The sequence below is a fragment of the Adiantum capillus-veneris genome, chromosome 15, assembly GCF_014529385.1.
Source record: "Adiantum capillus-veneris isolate H3 chromosome 15, ASM1452938v2, whole genome shotgun sequence".
In the NCBI taxonomy this organism is placed as follows: Eukaryota; Viridiplantae; Streptophyta; class Polypodiopsida; order Polypodiales; family Pteridaceae; genus Adiantum; species Adiantum capillus-veneris.
Window position 1 is genome coordinate 96,067,729 of NC_140945.1, and position 17,483 is coordinate 96,085,211.

Below are 17,483 nucleotides of genomic sequence, written 5' to 3' on the forward strand. Positions count from 1 at the left end.
CCGCTACCTAATCCAGTACCTGTGCAAGAGACTCTTGCCTCGACAATCGCGCATGAACCCACATAACTGTACATTGGTCAAATGAAAAGCCCACTAGAGGGGCATAACCATAAAGAATAGGGGAGAGAGAGCAGTGAGAGGTGTGCAGGTCATGACATCCTGCACCTCACTGTACATAGAGGGTAAGCCAACACTCCATTGAAGCTCTCCCACCTGTGACAGCACTAAAAAACGAGCTCACAGCTGGAAATCACGTTTTTGCCTTCTCTTTAAGTAGTAAACTGGCCTCAGAGTGCCAAGTGTCACTCATTTGTGCATTTTTCCGCTTTAGACCCTCGGATCTAAAAATATCTCACTTGCAGCCTCTGTTGACTTGGCCCCAGAGTAACAAAATGATCCCCATGTCAAACTGTATGTAATGACGCGAAGACATTTTGCCGTCCAAAAATAGCAGTCCTTAAAATTTAGGAGTTTCTGCCATTACATTCTTCTAGGTCATCTGATCCTCTTTGTACACTGCAGCCACACCCATAACTGAAATGTAGCCTATGTAGTAAAGGATTCCGCTTTGGCTGGCCAATGACCCCACTTTGGCTAACCATAGTCCTTGTCCAACCTTAGTGCTCTTTAGCCCTCATGCGTGGACTCTCTCTGAACAGTTCCACACTGGCTATGCAATGCAGGGCAGTTAGATTTCCAGAGGGGTGTTTCCAAAAGGTAAAACAAACGAAATTCCCCAAAGAAAGAGAAAATAAACAAAAATGGAATTGCCACTGGCTGGTGACAGTCAAAGCCTAAAGAATGGAGCCAACTTAGAGATGTGGCCGAGGGTCCTAAACCCTAAGAAGAACAAGTAACAGAAGAAGTCCTTCCAACTTATGGGGACATAAAGGGATTAAAATAAAGCAGGACCTGCACACACACAAAAACTGATGACGTGGCAGATTTTCGAAATTTACGTTGACATGATGATGTGGCAGGTTGTACGGATTTCCGCGTTTTGCACTGGCTGATGACTTGGCAAGCTGTATGGATTTCCGTTATTTACGTTGGCCGCTAAAAGGATGGTTGACGATCCGTTATCCATAGCTTTTGGTTGTCTTTGGTCGATGTTGTCGGGCGTGCTTGAGCAAGGGGGTGCCTTGTTGAAGTTGCAAGACTTGGTATTTCGTACCTTCTCGCACTCCAATAGGCCACAAAAAATCTCCTCGCCGCTCCAAATTCCAAGCCGATACCGATCCATTCCTATGCACTAATCCCAAGCTGTTTCGCCACTTCGAAATCCTCTCCTACTAAGGGAGGCCAAAACACCTTCAAGGCCTCCTCTTCGTCTCCCAAGTCGCAACTTTACTCCCTCGCGGAAGCAACTGAGGCAATGTCTAACCTCTCCCTCTCTGCACCTTGAGAATAACCTCAACTGCACATAGCCCGTAGCGTTTCAAAACGTTGGGCTAAATGTAAAGGAGGCCACCTTGTCGCAGCGCGTTTCAAAACGTAGGGGCAGTGGAGGGGAGGTGGCGCCACACGGGGCAGCCTTTGTGTCACGAGTCTCTGGCAACTTTACTTGTTGATTTCTTTTTGGGGGAATTTTAGTTGACTTGTTTTAAAGCACCCCTCTGGAAATGCCAATGTGTAACAGACTTGGACACTCCAAGTCAAGAATCAACCGCGACAGCACCAAATAACGACTTCAAAACAATTCACAGATCACAATAGATTTGCACTGGCCCGGCGGAGTTCCGTGCCTAGAGATATTGGCCCCAAAGACTGGCGCCCCTTTCGGTATTTCTTTTTGTATTAATCAATCATCAAAGTACAAGAGAGCGGTTAGGGTTTCACTCTCAGACTCTGCGTCCAGATGCCCTGAGAAGTGAGGCCCACACCACTAATTTAAAGGTTACAAGGGATGCCCAAAAGCAGAGCCCCAAAAGCTTCAAATCAAAAGCAATTGCTCTCTCTCTCTCTCTCTCTCTCTCTCTCTCTCTCTCTCTCTCTCACAGAGAGTCAAAACATGAAAGCAAAAGCATTCTCTCTCTCTTTCTCATTTAAGTAGAGAAAAAGCGAAATTTGCATCGCTCATCATTTTCCAAAAAACATAAAAAAAAATATAAAAAAAAATCCAGCCTCCGCGATTTCCGGAAATTAGGGTTTCTGGCAGAAATTAGGGTTTGTAGGAATTTTAGGGTTTCTAGCAGAAATTAGGGTTTCTATTGTCCGCCACGTCATCACTTTGTGACATACCCCCCGCTTGAAAGCATTGTAATCGACCGCGATTACGCCTGCAAAACCAACAAAAGCCATAAACCGTCTTAGCAGACACTGACTGTTAGTACCTACGTACTAGGAACACACATCTAGCACATGTACAAAATCGACAGTCACATCACACGACATCACATGACATTCAACATTCATTCGGATCTTAGACCATGATTTATCGGCAATGTAGCTAGCAATCACATCTAGGTCCAATCGGGACCTCATTGATGTCCGATTGACTAACCCCTATTGCAACCATGTCTATTCGAGATCAATCAGACCAAAATGCTGCAGTCATTTCGGCATCAGTTCCTGCACTCACAAGAAGTCAAGAACAAATCGGTATCATTATCAGGAATTCCATTTCAATATTTTCCCGGGGGCGGGTTGGTATGGGTAAAGGCTGTAACAATCCCTGTGCCTTATGCCTGTCAAACTTGACCTTCTGGCATACCAGGCAACTGCGCACAAACTCTTCCACATCCTTCTTGAGTCTCCGCCAAAAGAAATATCTCTCTACCCCTTTCATGGTGGTAGCAATACCGCGGTGACCCGTAAAAGGTGGACAGTGGCAATCAGTCATAACCTTTTCCCTCAACGGCTATGTAATGCACAACATAGTCTTTTTGATCAAGTAGCCTTCCCGAAGGGAGTATCCAGCTACTGTCTCCCCATCCCGTAGCCGTGTGAAAATATCTGCAAAATATGTATCTGTGGCATACTGATCGACCATATCTTTGAAGCTCCTATGATGTATCGCGGAAATAGCCAGAACCAACGGTTTTCGAGACAAAGCATCTGCCACCACATTCTTCTGTCCCTGCACATGCACAATCTGGAAGTGGAACTGTGACAAGATGTTCACCCACCGCATCTGCTTTTCCGAAAGCTGCTTCTGTGACAAGAAGGAGCGCAAACTCTGATGGTCTGTAAAGACAGTAAAATCCGCTCCGAGTAGGTAATGCCGCCACTGAGTAAGAGCGTGGATAACCGCCAAAAGCTCTTTCCCATAGATCTGTGCTGTCATCTCCGGCCTAGAGAAAAAACGGCTCTCGTAAGCTATGACATGGCCTTCTTGCATCAAGACCGCACCCAGACTACGACCACAAGCATCACAATATACTTCAAATGACTTCTGCAAGTCCGGCAAAGTCAAAATAGGTCCCGTAGTCAATTTCTCTTTCAATGTCCGAAAGGCAGTCACCTCTGTGGGTCCCCACGAAAAAAGGTACTCCTTTCTGTGTCAAGGTATGCAAAGGGGAAGCAACCTCTGCAAACTTTCGTATAAACCGCCTGTAGTACGAACACAGTCCCAAGAAGCTTCTAACTTCATGGACATTCCTCAAATCGGGCCAATCACGGATAGTCTCTATCTTGGCCGGGTCCATTTGCACTCCTGCTGCTGACACAATGTGTCCCAAAAAGTGCATCTTTGGTAGGAAAAAATTCACTTTTCTTTGCATTAATCACTAGCGTGTGATCTCGTAATGTCTGAAAGACTTGAAGCAGATGATCTCTGTGTTCTGCCTCATTCTTGGAGGAAACAATGATGTCGTCAAAGAAAGTGCCAACAAATAGCCTGTACTCTCGAAATATCTTGTCCATCATCCGGTTAAATGTCGCAAGAGCATTGGTTAAGCCAAAAGGCATCACCAAAAACTCAAATAACCCAAAAGTCGTCCGAAAAGCTCTCTTGTAGACATCTCCTGGCGCTATCCTGATCTGATGATATCCACTCTTCAAGTCAATCGTGCTAAAGCACGAGGATCCCTGTAACCTGTCGAGTATATCATTGATCCTAGGAATCGGAAATCTGTTCTTGATGGTGATTTCGTTGAGAGTGCTATAATCGATGCACATTCTCCAAGATCCGTCTTTCTTCAAAACCAACAACACTGGAGAGCAATACGGTGAAGTACTAGGCTGGACAAGACCCTTTTCCAAGAGGTCTTTCACTGGGTTCATAATCTTTTCATTCTGTACTCGGCTCACACGATAAGGTGGCCGATTCGGTGGTGTGCTTCCAGGTATCAGATCAATGGTTTGATCTTCAGGCCCTCTGAAAAGCAATCGGCATGAGTGTGGAGAAAAAAAAAATCTTGGCGTTCTTTCAATCAGGTCAAAAGATATTCAACCTTTATCCAGCGTTCAGTTCTCCCAAAAGAATGAGTAAGAAAACTGAAGTTCATCCAGTACAATCTCTAAGCCCTTCATTTATCAAAGTCGCTTTCTCGGCCCGGTAGTCAACCACGGCGTAGTTCTTGTGGTACCAAGGGATCCTGAGTAGAACGTCACTCGCGTGCCCTGAACACCCCTGTCATTGCAAACGAAGTTTGCCAATGCTCGGTGTAATGGCAACATCCCATCCGGGTGCCAGTCTAACTACCTCCGCCTGTGGCGTCAGTCTGTCGGGCGTAGTTCCAAATCGAGCTGCCAATTCCAAGTGAAAAGAAGTTGGTCTTGGCTCCTTCAAAAGAGCTTCTTGATCCTTCACTTTGCCCCGAAAGCGGCAAAGTTTGTACTTTCATTTATTAGATTCGGTGCAGGTCCCACGCCATGTGGTACCAGTTCTGCTTTTCTATCTGCCTTTTCTGCCACATTCCTCAGCTGCTCTCGAACTCTCAGACTTGTCCTCGTTCTTATCATTCTGTTGTTTTTGTGCCTTTTTAGGGCACTTCGCGGAGATATGTCCATGTTCCCCGTATCCAAAGCACTTCCCCTCTCTGATGAAGCGAGCTTTCTCCTCAGGAGTAAGCTTGGGTTGTGCATCCTTTTTTTTCTCTGGGTTGCTCTTTTTCATTCTACTTTCATTCCCAGAAGTCTGTTCGGCTCGTTGTGTCATGGCCTCATCTGTGGGGTAGGTCAGACTGCCAGAGTGAATGGCAAAGCCCTGCTTTGCATGACTCATCAACTCCTGAACAGAAGCTGACTTCTGTTCCAAGCAGTGATTTCGGATCTCTGTAGGTAGACCCAAGGTAAACCGCTCAATCTGTTCTCTGAACGAGATCTTCTTGAATGAAGAGGTGGGTAGAAAAGAGTTCCAGAATCTTTCACAATAAGCATTGATTGTATCTTTCTTGGTCATCCGAAGATGGTTCCAAGCGGCTCGTACATCTCGTTCATATTCTTGCGTCAACCAAGAAGAAATAAAAAGCTTCTTAAATTTCAGCCATTTAACTGGCGCAGTCTTGTTTAAAAGAAGCGTGGACCACCAAGTACGAGCATTCCTCTTAAAGTAAGAGGCAGCTCTCTGAATCTTGGAGTGCTCTGAATAGCGTCCTCCCGCGAAAGCGATGTCAAACTGCTGAAAAAAGACAGCCTTCGAAGCATCCGAGTATCCTGAAAAAGTATCAAACTTGATCGAGTGGCCACCTTCCTTAAACTCTCGGACTTTCTTGCTTTTATCTTCGAGAAAGTCATACTGGTTGGCTTTGTAAAAATTCTTCTTGTTCGCATAAAACTTTCCGTCATCGGAATCTGAGCTGTCTGTAGGCGAGTCCTCAGTAGAACTGTCAGTCTCTGGGCGAGATGTAGCCTTCTTTGCCTTCTTTCTTGCCCTTTTCGAAGCTTTGTGTCTTGCTTCGCTTTTTGCTTTTTCTGTCTTCTTCGCTCTAATCCGAGGAGCTAGAAGAACTGTCATAAGAAGAAGAAGAAGAACTGGGTACTCCTTCAAATTGAACACGCTTCTTCCGTTTCTTTGCCTTGTCAAATGTCAACCGACGACCCAAATATCCCGGGAAGTCAGTGCCTTTCTTCTGCTTTTTGCCGTGCTTTTTGGCTTTCTTTTGCGTGTTAAAAAGCTGAGCAATCCGTGCATCAACCACGTTCTCCAGCTCCTTCTCCGTATATTTCTTGGAGGCAGAAGGTTTCTTGAGAGCGGGTTTCGGGAGTGGTGTTGTGGTTCTCTGCCACTCCGTCTGTACTTCTTCCAAAGAGGTCCGGTTCATATATTTTGCCATCTTCGGGTCCTTGGCAAAATTGAGCATCATCTTTGTTGCATCGCCAATCAATTGACGACGCTCCATCTCTCTTTGCTCCGCCTGAGTAGGCCGAGGCGGGCCATACTCTCTGTCTGAATCTTCGTTGTGATCCCAGCCCGCATCTCCAGATGCAGAGGGAGTCGATTGATCATTGCCTGAAGCCATACGTGCCGCGGAAAAAAAATCGGGGATCGGATTTCCCGTAAAAGAGAAATCGGCTGTGCTCTGATACCACTGTAACAGACTTGGACACTCCAAGTCAAGAATCAACCGCGACAACACCAAATAACCACTTCAAAACAATTCACAGATCACAATAGATTTGCACTGGCCCGGCGGAGTTCCGTGCCTAGAGATATTGGCCCCAAAGACTGGCGCCCCTTTCGGTATTTCTTTTTGTATTAATCAATCATCAAAGTACAAGAGAGCGGTTAGGGTTTCACTCTCATACTTTGCATTCAGATGCCCTGAGAAGTGAGGCCCTCACCACTAATTTAAAGGTTACAAGGGATGCCCAAAAGCAGAGCCCCAAAAGCTTCAAATCAAAAGCAATTGCTCTCTCTCTCTCACAGAGAGTCAAAACATGAAAGCAAAAGCATTCTCTCTCTCTTTCTCATTTAAGTAGAGAAAAAGCGAAATTTGCGTCGCTCATCATTTTCCTTTTTTTTTTTTAAATTTAAATTTCAACCTCCGCGATTTCCGGAAATTACGGTTTCTGGCAGAAATTAGGGTTTGCAGGAATTTTAGGGTTTCTGACAGAAATTAGGGTTTTTGCTGTCCGCCACGTCATCACTTTGTGACACAATGCCCGAGTTGCATGGTGTGAGGCGGACAGTAAGAGTCTAGGCCGGACGGCTTGTGATCACTGAAGTTGGGCAAATGGACTAAGGTTAGCCACGGTGGGGCTACAAGTGTAAATCACCTGATAGCTGGCCGACATTGCATTTTTCGATGTGGATCCAGTGGTGATTGATGGTTAGATGACCAGTGTGAGTGCCATGGAAGCATCTCCTAAAATTTAGGGAACTGTTATTTTGGACCTGAAAATGTGTTTGCGTCATTAGCTATGGAATGGCAAGAGGAACATTTTATTGCTTAGCTACCAAGTCAACTGACGCACCAGTTGAGACATTTTTAGCCAAGTTGGCCAAAGTCGGAAACTGGGCGAGGTGTCACTCTGTGAGCACTTCTGCCACTTTGGGAGAGCTGGGGCGAGCCTGCAAGAGAAAGGGGGCGCATTTTTCAGCATACAGGCGGATTGCAACAGGTGCAAGAGCTATGGAGTGCTTCCTTTCCCTCTTATGTACAGTGCGGTGCTAGGAGTGATGCCCTGCACGCTACACATTGCTCTCTCTCTCTCTCCCCTACGAGCAGTTATGTTATGCCCCTCAAGTGGGCTTCTCATTTGACCAACGGTGCCAGGAGTGATGCCGTGCACGCTACGCACTGCTCTCTCTCTCTCTCTCTCTCTCTCTCTCTCTCTCCTACGAGCAGTTATGTTATGCCCCTCAAGTGGGCTTCTCATTTGACCAATGTACACTTGTGTGGGTTCATGCGCGATTGCCGAGGCAAGAGCCTCTTGCACAGGTATTGGATTGCTAATCCCCCGCAGGTACATATGGATTCAGAGAGGTTTCACGTGCGAAATCTCGTCCGATTCAAAGGGCAAGTAGCCCTACAGGTGCGGGAGCTCGAGGACTTGCTACGGATGCGATGGGCATGCGAAACGGAGCCCGAAACAGGGAATTACAGCCTGCTGTGTATTTTTGCAGGTTTAGGGTTTCGGCCCTAAACGGATCCTAATACCCCCAGGAGGTTCGGGGACGTGCAAGGACCGTTGTAGAGGTGATCTAGCGCATTTTGGGGGCAGAAAACAGAGAATTCAGCGTGCTGCAGATTCTCGCCAGGTTTTGCAAAGTGTTTGTATGCGTTGGGGAAGTCATCTAATGCGTGGGGATACTGACTGTGAAGCGTCCTAGTACAATTATACTGCCGACATTGAGCCAGAACAGATGGAATTCAGCCTGGATTATGCGGGACAGCTTGTAGGAAATCACAGGTTTTATTCCCTCTGTTAAAGAAAAAAGAAACACCGAAAGGGGCGCCAACTTTTAGGGTCTACAGGTGTCGCTGTCTGCTTGGAAGCATTCTAGCTTCCTGGCCGTGCTTTTGTTTTGAAGTGTAATCCCATCCCTGGTTACAGGTTCCTTTTAAGTCATTGCTTTGTGTTGTAAAGTCAAGTGTTAAAGAATCGGGTGAAAGCTAACGTCTACCGCCCTACGAGCCGGTTTCATGGTTCCGTTGTCGGGACAAGATCACTTTTTCCTCAAGAAGTGAGCCTTGGTTGGTTTGCTGCGAAGACACAAAGCACAGGAACTTGGAATTACACTATGGCTGACAGGACAGACGATGCTAGAGAAGAGGGTTCCTCTTCCCAGGGTAGACAGGCTATTCCTTTACAGCATGAAGTTTGCGAGAGTTCACGACCGCCATTGTCTACGCCTTTTGTTCGTGTGAATGCACAGCGAGAACAGGCTCAAGGGTTCATGACTGGGCACTTTGAAGAGGATGTGTTCAGGACACAATTAGACTGAGCAGGATAGGGAGCAGTCACATGTTGCGGAGTCACGTCAGGCTCCTAGACAGGTCCCTCGTGTCCATGAACAGGTGGCGAGGATCCCTACTCCAAGTTTTGCCAGTTCAGCCCGCCACCTTTCAGGGTCAAAATGTTGCATTGAATGGACAAGAAACCAGTCTCCAGGCAATGCATCAGGTTTTTCCACCACCCACGGTACATCCTTGGTATTTCGGGGGTGGATTTGTGTTCCAAAGTATGGTTGTCACGTGACACATCCAACCCTATGTGTCCGTGGACAAGCTACAGCATGACCAGGGTTCAGTTCAGTCAAGTCAGTCTAGAATAGGAAGTGATCTGGCACTTTTGTGAGTTTGTTCGCAGACGGCGCATGTCCAAACACGTAGACTAGATGCATATCCTCCGGTTGCACACAGCATGATCATCAGCATTCCCATCAGAATCCATCAGGGGAATTTTCCAGTGCATTAAACCTATTTTCCCTATTTTTGACATTTTCACTTATTTATTAAGTGACTTTTATTGGGAACTAGGTAAGGCAATTTTGCTAAGATAATATAAAAGCAAACCAGAGTTAGCACTTTCTGGCAGAAGAGGCAGCAGAAGCACCTTGCTCAACAGGCAACTTCTTAGCAGAACCCCATCAGAAGGCCTAGCGTTTTGCAGATTGCAAGACCTAGCGTTTTTGGATGTGGCAGAACAGTAGCACAAAGCCTTGGCGTTTTAGCATTGCAGAGAAGCTTCAGCATTAGCAAACACAGCAGAACGCCTTCACGACAGCAGATCAGCCCTAGCGGTAGTGGATTCCCCCCAGCAACAGAATTCAGCCCCTAGCGTTTTTAGATCAGCCATACCAGGGTTTTGCCATCAGCAGACTCAGCCAGCACTAGGTGCTTCCAGGAGCAGTTTGGTAGCGTTTTGTATCAGCAGCACTAGCGTTTTGGACCAGCCCATGAACCTGCGTTTTCAGCCAACATACATGGCGTTTTTCAGCAATGCAGGCCAGCGTTTTTGCTATCAGATACAGCAGTTGGGACAGCCATAGATCAGCGATTTCAGCCATAGGAAGCAGAGTGTTTCTAGCAGCAAGCCCGGATTCGAAGCATTCAGTTTTCAGCCATAGTCCCGTCCTCATCGTCCACACCGTCGACATCGACATAGCAAGCATTGTAGACGCATTGCATTAGCCATTGTATCAGATTGTGCAATCAATAGTAGACCACTCTCGCCATCGAGAGTGGGGCCCTTGGAGGAGGGTTTACAACGTCTCTGGTGTCGTATTTATTCTCTTCTCTATCTCTCAGTCTCATGAACCTTCACGCACAATGTCCTTTCACTTTGTTTGTGTCCTTTGCACTCTCTCATTAAAGAACGGAAGGCTCTCCCTTCCCTAAGAACAAGGAACCTTGAGCACAGTTCGAAGCACTCATCTTGAGCAAAGTTCAACATTCACTTCCGGTGCACCTAACATTGGTATCAAAGCTTTGGCAGTGTTTTTTATCACTCACGGAAAGAACCACAAGATTTTTTTTTTGCTTGTTGCGGTCGCACGTAACCCAAGTCCTCTTTGGTGTGTCAATTCCTAATCGTGTTTCTGAAGACTGACAGGAAACCCAAGAAAGAAGGGCTTGTCCAGCCTCCCCTTGTTCTCTTTTCACTCATTGAGAGCGGACCTTGCACTTAGTGGCCGGCCAATCGACGTGAGGTGGGAAAAAGCAACCTTGGTGTGAGCGCAAGGCCGCGAAGGGGTGCGCCCGTGGAAAAGAGCAGAACTCGGGTGAAGAGAAGATCCTTCTCTAACATAGATTGCAAGAAAAAGAAGAACCTCAAGAATCTCAAGACCCTCAAGAACCTCAAGAACTCAAGAACCGCAAGAATGCAAGACCCACAAGAACCCAAGTTCCTCGTGAACTTAAGAACCCAAGACTTCAGTGGATGGTCATCACCCGAAGCAGCATGGATACTTCGCATGGAGGTGATGAGCATGAGGGTGGTGAAGAAGAATTTTCCCCACTAGGAGGTTTTTCCGATCCTCGCCCTTCCCCATCTACGCAAAGGATTGCACTAACTCCTATGGAGGCTTTCGATATGACGATGATAGACAGGAAGTTAGAACGCGAAGCAAGAAGAGCAGAAAGAATGGCAGAATTTGATCATGAATGCGTAGAAAGAAAAGCAGAAATGGATTGCAAGAACAAAGCAAGAAAAGCCATGAACGACCGACACATGAAAGAGATGTTGTGACTTTTCTCAAGTGCAGGCACATATGCAAGAGATTCGGGGAAAGGAGACTCTCTCAGTCTCTTCGTCTCCAAAGCATGACACAAAGGATTTGCATGATGATAAGCATGATGAATTGAATGATAATGATACGCATGATGATTTGGATGACAATGATTTGCATGATGAAGATGTGATTACTCACAAGCATGATGATTTGTATGATCAAGACGTGATTGTTCACAAGGATGATGGTTTAGTTGATGCTTTTTCTAGCGAAGCTCACCTCGTTGCAGATTCGATCGATTACGAAGAATCGATCTTGGCTCTCGAGCCGAGGTCCACAGAACCCCCACAAGAAGATTCGATCAACCACGAAGAACCGATCTTGGCTCTCGAGCCTAGGTCCAAAGAACCCTCACAGGAAGTATTATGTGTTCGCATGATTAGTCAGCACGCATTATACAAGTGTTTCGTTCGTGATCGTTTCCTCTATTTTGGTCAGCGTCTCTATGTGATCACTTTTCCTAGGCATCACATATTGTACGTTGAGCACGTTTCACTCATGGATGAGCACGGATGTATGCGGATTTCTAATGAAAAGATGAAATGTTTGCATTTAAGGAAGTCACACTCCATGTCTCTTCCTTTGCACGACATAGATGTAGAAAGAGCACATGAAAGTATGAGCACCAAGCATGGGCATTTCCGTTGCGAATTGCCACAGTTGATTGATTTAGATCAGCAAGACAAGATTCAATCTCATTGTTTGTGTGTGTGTGGTGAACGGTTTGGCAATCCGTCTGTAGAACATGCACAGTCTTTTAGGAAGACGAGATTTTTTCCAGTCACCTTACATGGAATAGGTATGTTCATGTTTTTGTGTTGGAAGTGGTTTCAGGAATTTTCAGCCATGGAGATTCTTGAAGAAGAAAGAAGCATGACTCTAGACAAAGTCGAAGCATCGAAGGAGCCATAGAAGACTTTATGTCGCTTTCGGCACGGCCCAAAGAAGCAAGCGTTGCAGACCTTTATGAAGTTAAAGTATCGCGCGACCCACACATCAGAGTGGGCCGGCGAAGAGTCCTTTCCAGGATTCCGAATGTTATTGACGATCTCCCTTGACGCCATACAGTTCGGTACCAGTACCTCACTTTGAAAAGGAGGAGATGTTACGTGACACATCTAACCCTATGTGTCTGTGGACAAGCTACAGCATGACCAGGGTTCAGTTCAGTCAAGTCAGTCTAGAATAGGAAGTGATCTGGCACTTGTGAGTCTGTTCGCAGACTGTGCATGTCCAGACACGTAGAGTAGATGCATATCCTCCGGTTGCAGACAGCATGATCATCAACATTCCCATCAGAATCCATGAGGGGAATTTTTCAGTGCATCAAACCTATTTTTTCTATTTTTGACATTTTTCCACTTATTTATTAAGTGACTTTTGTTGGGAACTAGGTAGGGCAATTTTGTTAATATAATAGAAAAGCAAACCAGAGTTAGCACTTTCTGGCAAAAAAGGCAGCAGGAGCACCTTGCACCTTGCTCAACAGGCAACTTCTCAGCAGAACCCCATTAGAAGGCCTAGCGTTTTGCAGATTGCAAGACCTAGCGTTTTTGGATCTAGCAGAAAAGCAACACAAAGCCTTGGTGTTTTTGCATTGCAGAGCAGCTGCGGCATTAGCAGACACAGCAGAACCCCTTCATGATAGCAGATCAGCCTTAGCGTTAGTGGATTCCCCCCAATAGTAGAATTCAGCCCCTAGCGTTTTTGGATCAGCCATACCAGCGTTTTTGCATCAGCAGATTCAGCCAGTACTAGGCGCTTCCAGGAGCAGTTTGATAGGGTTTTGTACGAGCAGCACTAGCGTGTTGGACCAGCCCATGAACTCCACTTAGCTCATAATCTCTTTCTGCTGTGCCTCACTAGCCCTATACGGTGGCCTGTTTCGTGGGCTACAACCTGGCACCAAATCAATCGCATGATCCTCGGGCCTCTCCGGTGGTAGTTGAGACGGTAATGAATCAGAAAAACATCCATTAAACGTTTGCAAAAATGCTAACCTGTCTTTATCTAACATAGATAAATTTGACTGGCAACTATCTGAAATTTCACGTGCAAAAACCAAGTACGTAGAAAGATGATTCTTTATTACAGAAGTGATAGCAGAAGCAGATACAATAGGGATTGATTCTCCTTTTAGCTTTACATCCAAGATGTGAGTTTTGCCCCTAGGCTATACAATGATCTTTTTGTTGTAGGCATCTAAGACTCCATGCATTCGGAACATCCATAGGATCCCCAACAAGACATTACATCCTTCCAGCGGCATGATGTAGAACTCTTCTGTGTCCACATAACGATTGAATAAGCAGACGCAGTTTTCCAATGATGGGAGTGACGCATTCTGAGTGTCACGTGACACATCCAACCCTATGTGTCCGTGGACAAGCTACAGCATGACCAGGGTTCAGTTCAGTCAAGTCGTTCTAGAATAGGAGGTAATTTGGCACTTTTGTGAGTCCAAACACTTAGATTAGATGCATATCCTTTGGTTGCACACATCATCATCATCAGCATTCCCATAAGAATCCATCAGGGGAATTTTCCAGTGCATTAGACCTATTTTCCCTATTTTTGACATTTTTCACTTATTTATCAAGTGACTTTTGTTGGGAACTAGGTAGGGCAATTTTGCTAATGAAATATATAAACAAATCAGAGTTAGCACTTTCTGGCAGAAGAGGCAGCAGGAGCACTCGCTCAACCGGCAACTTCTCAGCAGAACCCAAGAGGCCTAGCGTTTTTGCATCATTGTAGCAGAGCTAGCTTTTTTTGGACAAGAACCACAATCAGCTAGCGTTTTTGCATCTGCATCAACCAGGCGACAGCAAGGAACAAATCAGCCCTAGCGTTAGTAGTTTCCCACCGCAGAACCCCAACGTTTTTGCATCAGCACAAAGATCAGCCCTAGCGTTTTTGGATCTGCCAGACAAGCCAGCGTGTTTGCAGATCTTCGCGACGGAATCCACAGTAGCATCAGCGTTTTCAGTTTTCAGCCCTTGGACACCGTAGATCAAGTCCCGAACCTTGCAGATCTCACCTTCCCGCAGCAGTTCCTCGCCGCACGGTCAGTTTCCGCAAGGTTTACAGTTTCAGCCCGGAAAACGCAGATTTCAGCATCTGCGTTTTCAGCGCGTCGTCGTCGCATCGTCGTCATCGACATAGAGTCAGAATCCAGCAGATACAAGATTTGCAGATTTCAGCCCTTATCGTTTTCAGATTTCAGCCCGTCTCGTCGTCGTCCTCATTGTCGGCAAGTCCAAGCTTTGTAGAGATTTGTGCAATCATAAGTAGACCGCTCTCGCCATAGAGAGTGGGGCCTTTGGAGGAGGGTTTTACAACGTCTCTGGTGTCGTATTCTCTTCTCTATCTCTCAGTCTCATGCACTTCCATTCACAGTGTCCATACACTTTGTTTGTGTCCATTGCACTCTCTCACTAAAGGAACGGAAGGCTCTCCCTTCCGTAAGAAAAAGAAACCTTGAGCACAGTTCGGAGCACTCATCTTGAGCAAAGTTCAAACATTCACTCCGCTGCACCTTACACTGAGTAGCCAGGACATGCCAATCTTGTCTTTGCGGTGTACCCCATCTCTTCAACTCTGATGCCTAGCTTCATAGCTAATTCTGGCGTGATAAAGTTCGCTTTGGCACCTGGATCAAAGAAAATGAGTGCCATCTGGTCTCTAACTTTACCCCACGCTCTGCATAACTCACTGGCATCTGTACTAGGCATGTCGCCCAACATGTCTGGCACTAAACCTGCAGAGGGCATAGGCTTCTTTCCTTTCCTGTCCTCTTTGTCATCTGAGTCAGCTGGCCTTTTCTTTTGTGCACAGTTGGTTGCAAAATGACTAGTCTGCTCGCATATAAAGCACTTGTTTTCAGCCATCAAGACCTCTTTTCCTCGGGCCTCTTACACATAAAAGGCTTCCTTTTCTGCTTCCTTGCCTGCGCTCTAGAAGTCTGAACCCTTGCCTTTATTGAACTTCACTGGCCCCTGGGACGCTTCAAGAGCTGCTTTCATAAAGGGTTGCTTTGCTGAATTTTTCCAGTGTTAGCAACTTCCATAAGCTGAATGAGGGTAGCCACTCTGTTCTTGGTACAGTAATCGCGAAGCCCTTTAGGCAACCCACAACAGTATTTCTCTATCTGCTCTGTCAATGGCACAAATCTGTAGGAGGTCACTGAACGCTTTACAAAACCTCCTATTGTACTCCAGCAAGCTCTTGCATGTAGCCGAAGTAAGTTGGTGCCAATCTGTCATGACGTCGGCTTCAAATTCATTTGACAGCCAAGCAGATGCAAACATTTGCTTGAAGTAAACCCAAGTAGCGGGTGCCTGTCCTTGCATTAGCAATGTCATCCACCATGTGAGCGCATTGTCCTTTAAAAAAGTGGCAGCTTTTCTTACTTTAGAAGCCTCTGTAAAATTCCCTTGTGCATAAGCTGTATCAAACTGTTGGAGGAAAGTGAGAGCCTTTACTTTATCCTCGAAGCCACTAAAGGTGCTGAACTTCACAGTTGCACCACCTTCTTTGTATGGTTTTGGCTTTTCTATTGGCCCCAAATTGTCATAGGTAAGCGTTTGTAGCATGGGCACTGTAGTAAGGACCATCTGTGCCCCTTGGTCATTGAGATTCTGGATCAAAGGGGCCATATCTGGCTGCTGTCCAGAGAAACCAGCCATGCCAAAATTGACCTGTGGCACCCCAAACTGGCCCTGATTGCTCTGAAAGCCTTGCTGCATGCCAATTTTACCATACATGGGGTATGGCATCATGCCATGCATACCCCCAAACACTGTTCCAGGCATGTACTGCTGGTTTCCAGGCGCATAACCAGCCATTGTAAGGTGCAGCGGAAGTGAATGTTGAACTTTGCTCAAGATGAGTGCTCCGAACTGTGCTCAAGGTTCCTTGTTCTTAGGGAAGGGAGAGCCTTCCGTTCTTTAATGAGAGAGTGCAAAGGACACAAACAAAGTGAATGGACACGTGCAGTAAAGGTTCATGAGACTGAGAGATAGAGAAGAGAATACGACACGAGAGACGTTGTAAACCCTCCTCCAAGGGCCCCACTCTTGATGGCGAGAATGGTCTATTATTGATTGCACAACCTGATACAATGGCTGATGCAATGCGTCTATAATGCTTGCTATGTCGATGTCGACGGTGTGGACGGGACTATGGCTGAAAACTGAATGCTTCGAATCCGGGCTTGCTGCTAGAAACACTCAGCTTCCTATGGCTGAAATCGATGATCTTATGGCTCCCAACTGCTGTATCTGCTAGCAAAAACGCTGGCCTGCATTGCTGAAAAACGCCATGTATGCTGGCTGAAAACGCAGGTTTTACTTGCTCCGTTTTATTTTGTGCTGCGTACAAGCTAGTGTAATGCCTACGAGCATGTAACTTGGTTACATAATACAAAGGGTTAAAGCCCTCCTTTTCTTTTGAGAGAGAGAGAGAGAGAGAGAGAGAGAGAGAGAGAGAGAGAGAGGGAGGGAGGTGTAATGTCGACTTCCTATTTTCGTGTGCAGGCTGAAGTAGATTATCTGGGTGAGCTTCACCATTCTAACTTGGTGAATCTCATTGGATATTGCAGCGAAGGTGAACATCGGCTGCTTGTGTATGAATTCATGGAGAAAGGAAGCTTGGAGCAACACCTTTTCCGAAGTAAGACTTCACAATTTGTAGTAGTGTCCTTTATCTTGTGTTTTTTTATCCTTTAAATAGTGGAAATGTTTGCATGTGCTTGAATACTGCAAGTCTCTTGTGTTTTGTTGTTTATAGCAACGATATGACTTCTAATGATTTTTGAAAAAAAGGAGCGACACCTTTGCCTTGGACAACAAGAATGAAGATAGCTCTTGGTGCAGCCAAGGGGTTGGCATTCCTGCATGGTCGTGATCCTCCTATCATCTTCCGCGATTTCAAAACTTCTAATATCCTTCTAGATGATGCGCGTATCTTTTGTCGCTTATTTTCAATCTTTGTTTTACTTGCACTACAATGGAAGCTAACATCTTTTTGAATGGGGAAGTGCAGGATTACAATGCTAAGTTGTCAGACTTTGGCCTTGCCAGGGATGGGCCACAAGGTGACCGAAGTCATGTGTCAACTCGTGTTATGGGGACTTACGGCTATGCTGCACCGGAGTATGTGATGACAGGTGTTTATGGCTCATATTATTAGTGTATATGCTTCACTAAGCTATAATTTGCAGTTTAAACAGTTGATTGAGGAGACCATATTTACTTGCAAAATTAATAATTGTTTTCTTTAGATTTGTAATGTGAAGATAAATAAAATATTTGGAATAGATAAAACCCAAGAAGCTTCAAAGAATTAAGACACAACTCAT

The 17,483-nt window shown here is 45.8% G+C and overlaps 1 protein-coding gene across 1 annotated transcript in view; it reads left to right on the forward strand.

The window, feature by feature from the left end:
- LOC147441112 (serine/threonine-protein kinase PBL34-like) overlaps positions 1 to 17,483 on the forward strand; it is a 39,934-nt gene that overhangs the window by 21,397 nt on the left and 1,054 nt on the right. The window contains exons 3-5 of the mRNA XM_086482838.1: positions 16,660 to 16,795; positions 16,948 to 17,081; positions 17,168 to 17,291. Of these exons, the coding sequence (XP_086338964.1) occupies positions 16,660 to 16,795; positions 16,948 to 17,081; positions 17,168 to 17,291 (394 nt within the window). The remainder of the gene's footprint in view (positions 1 to 16,659; positions 16,796 to 16,947; positions 17,082 to 17,167; positions 17,292 to 17,483) is intronic.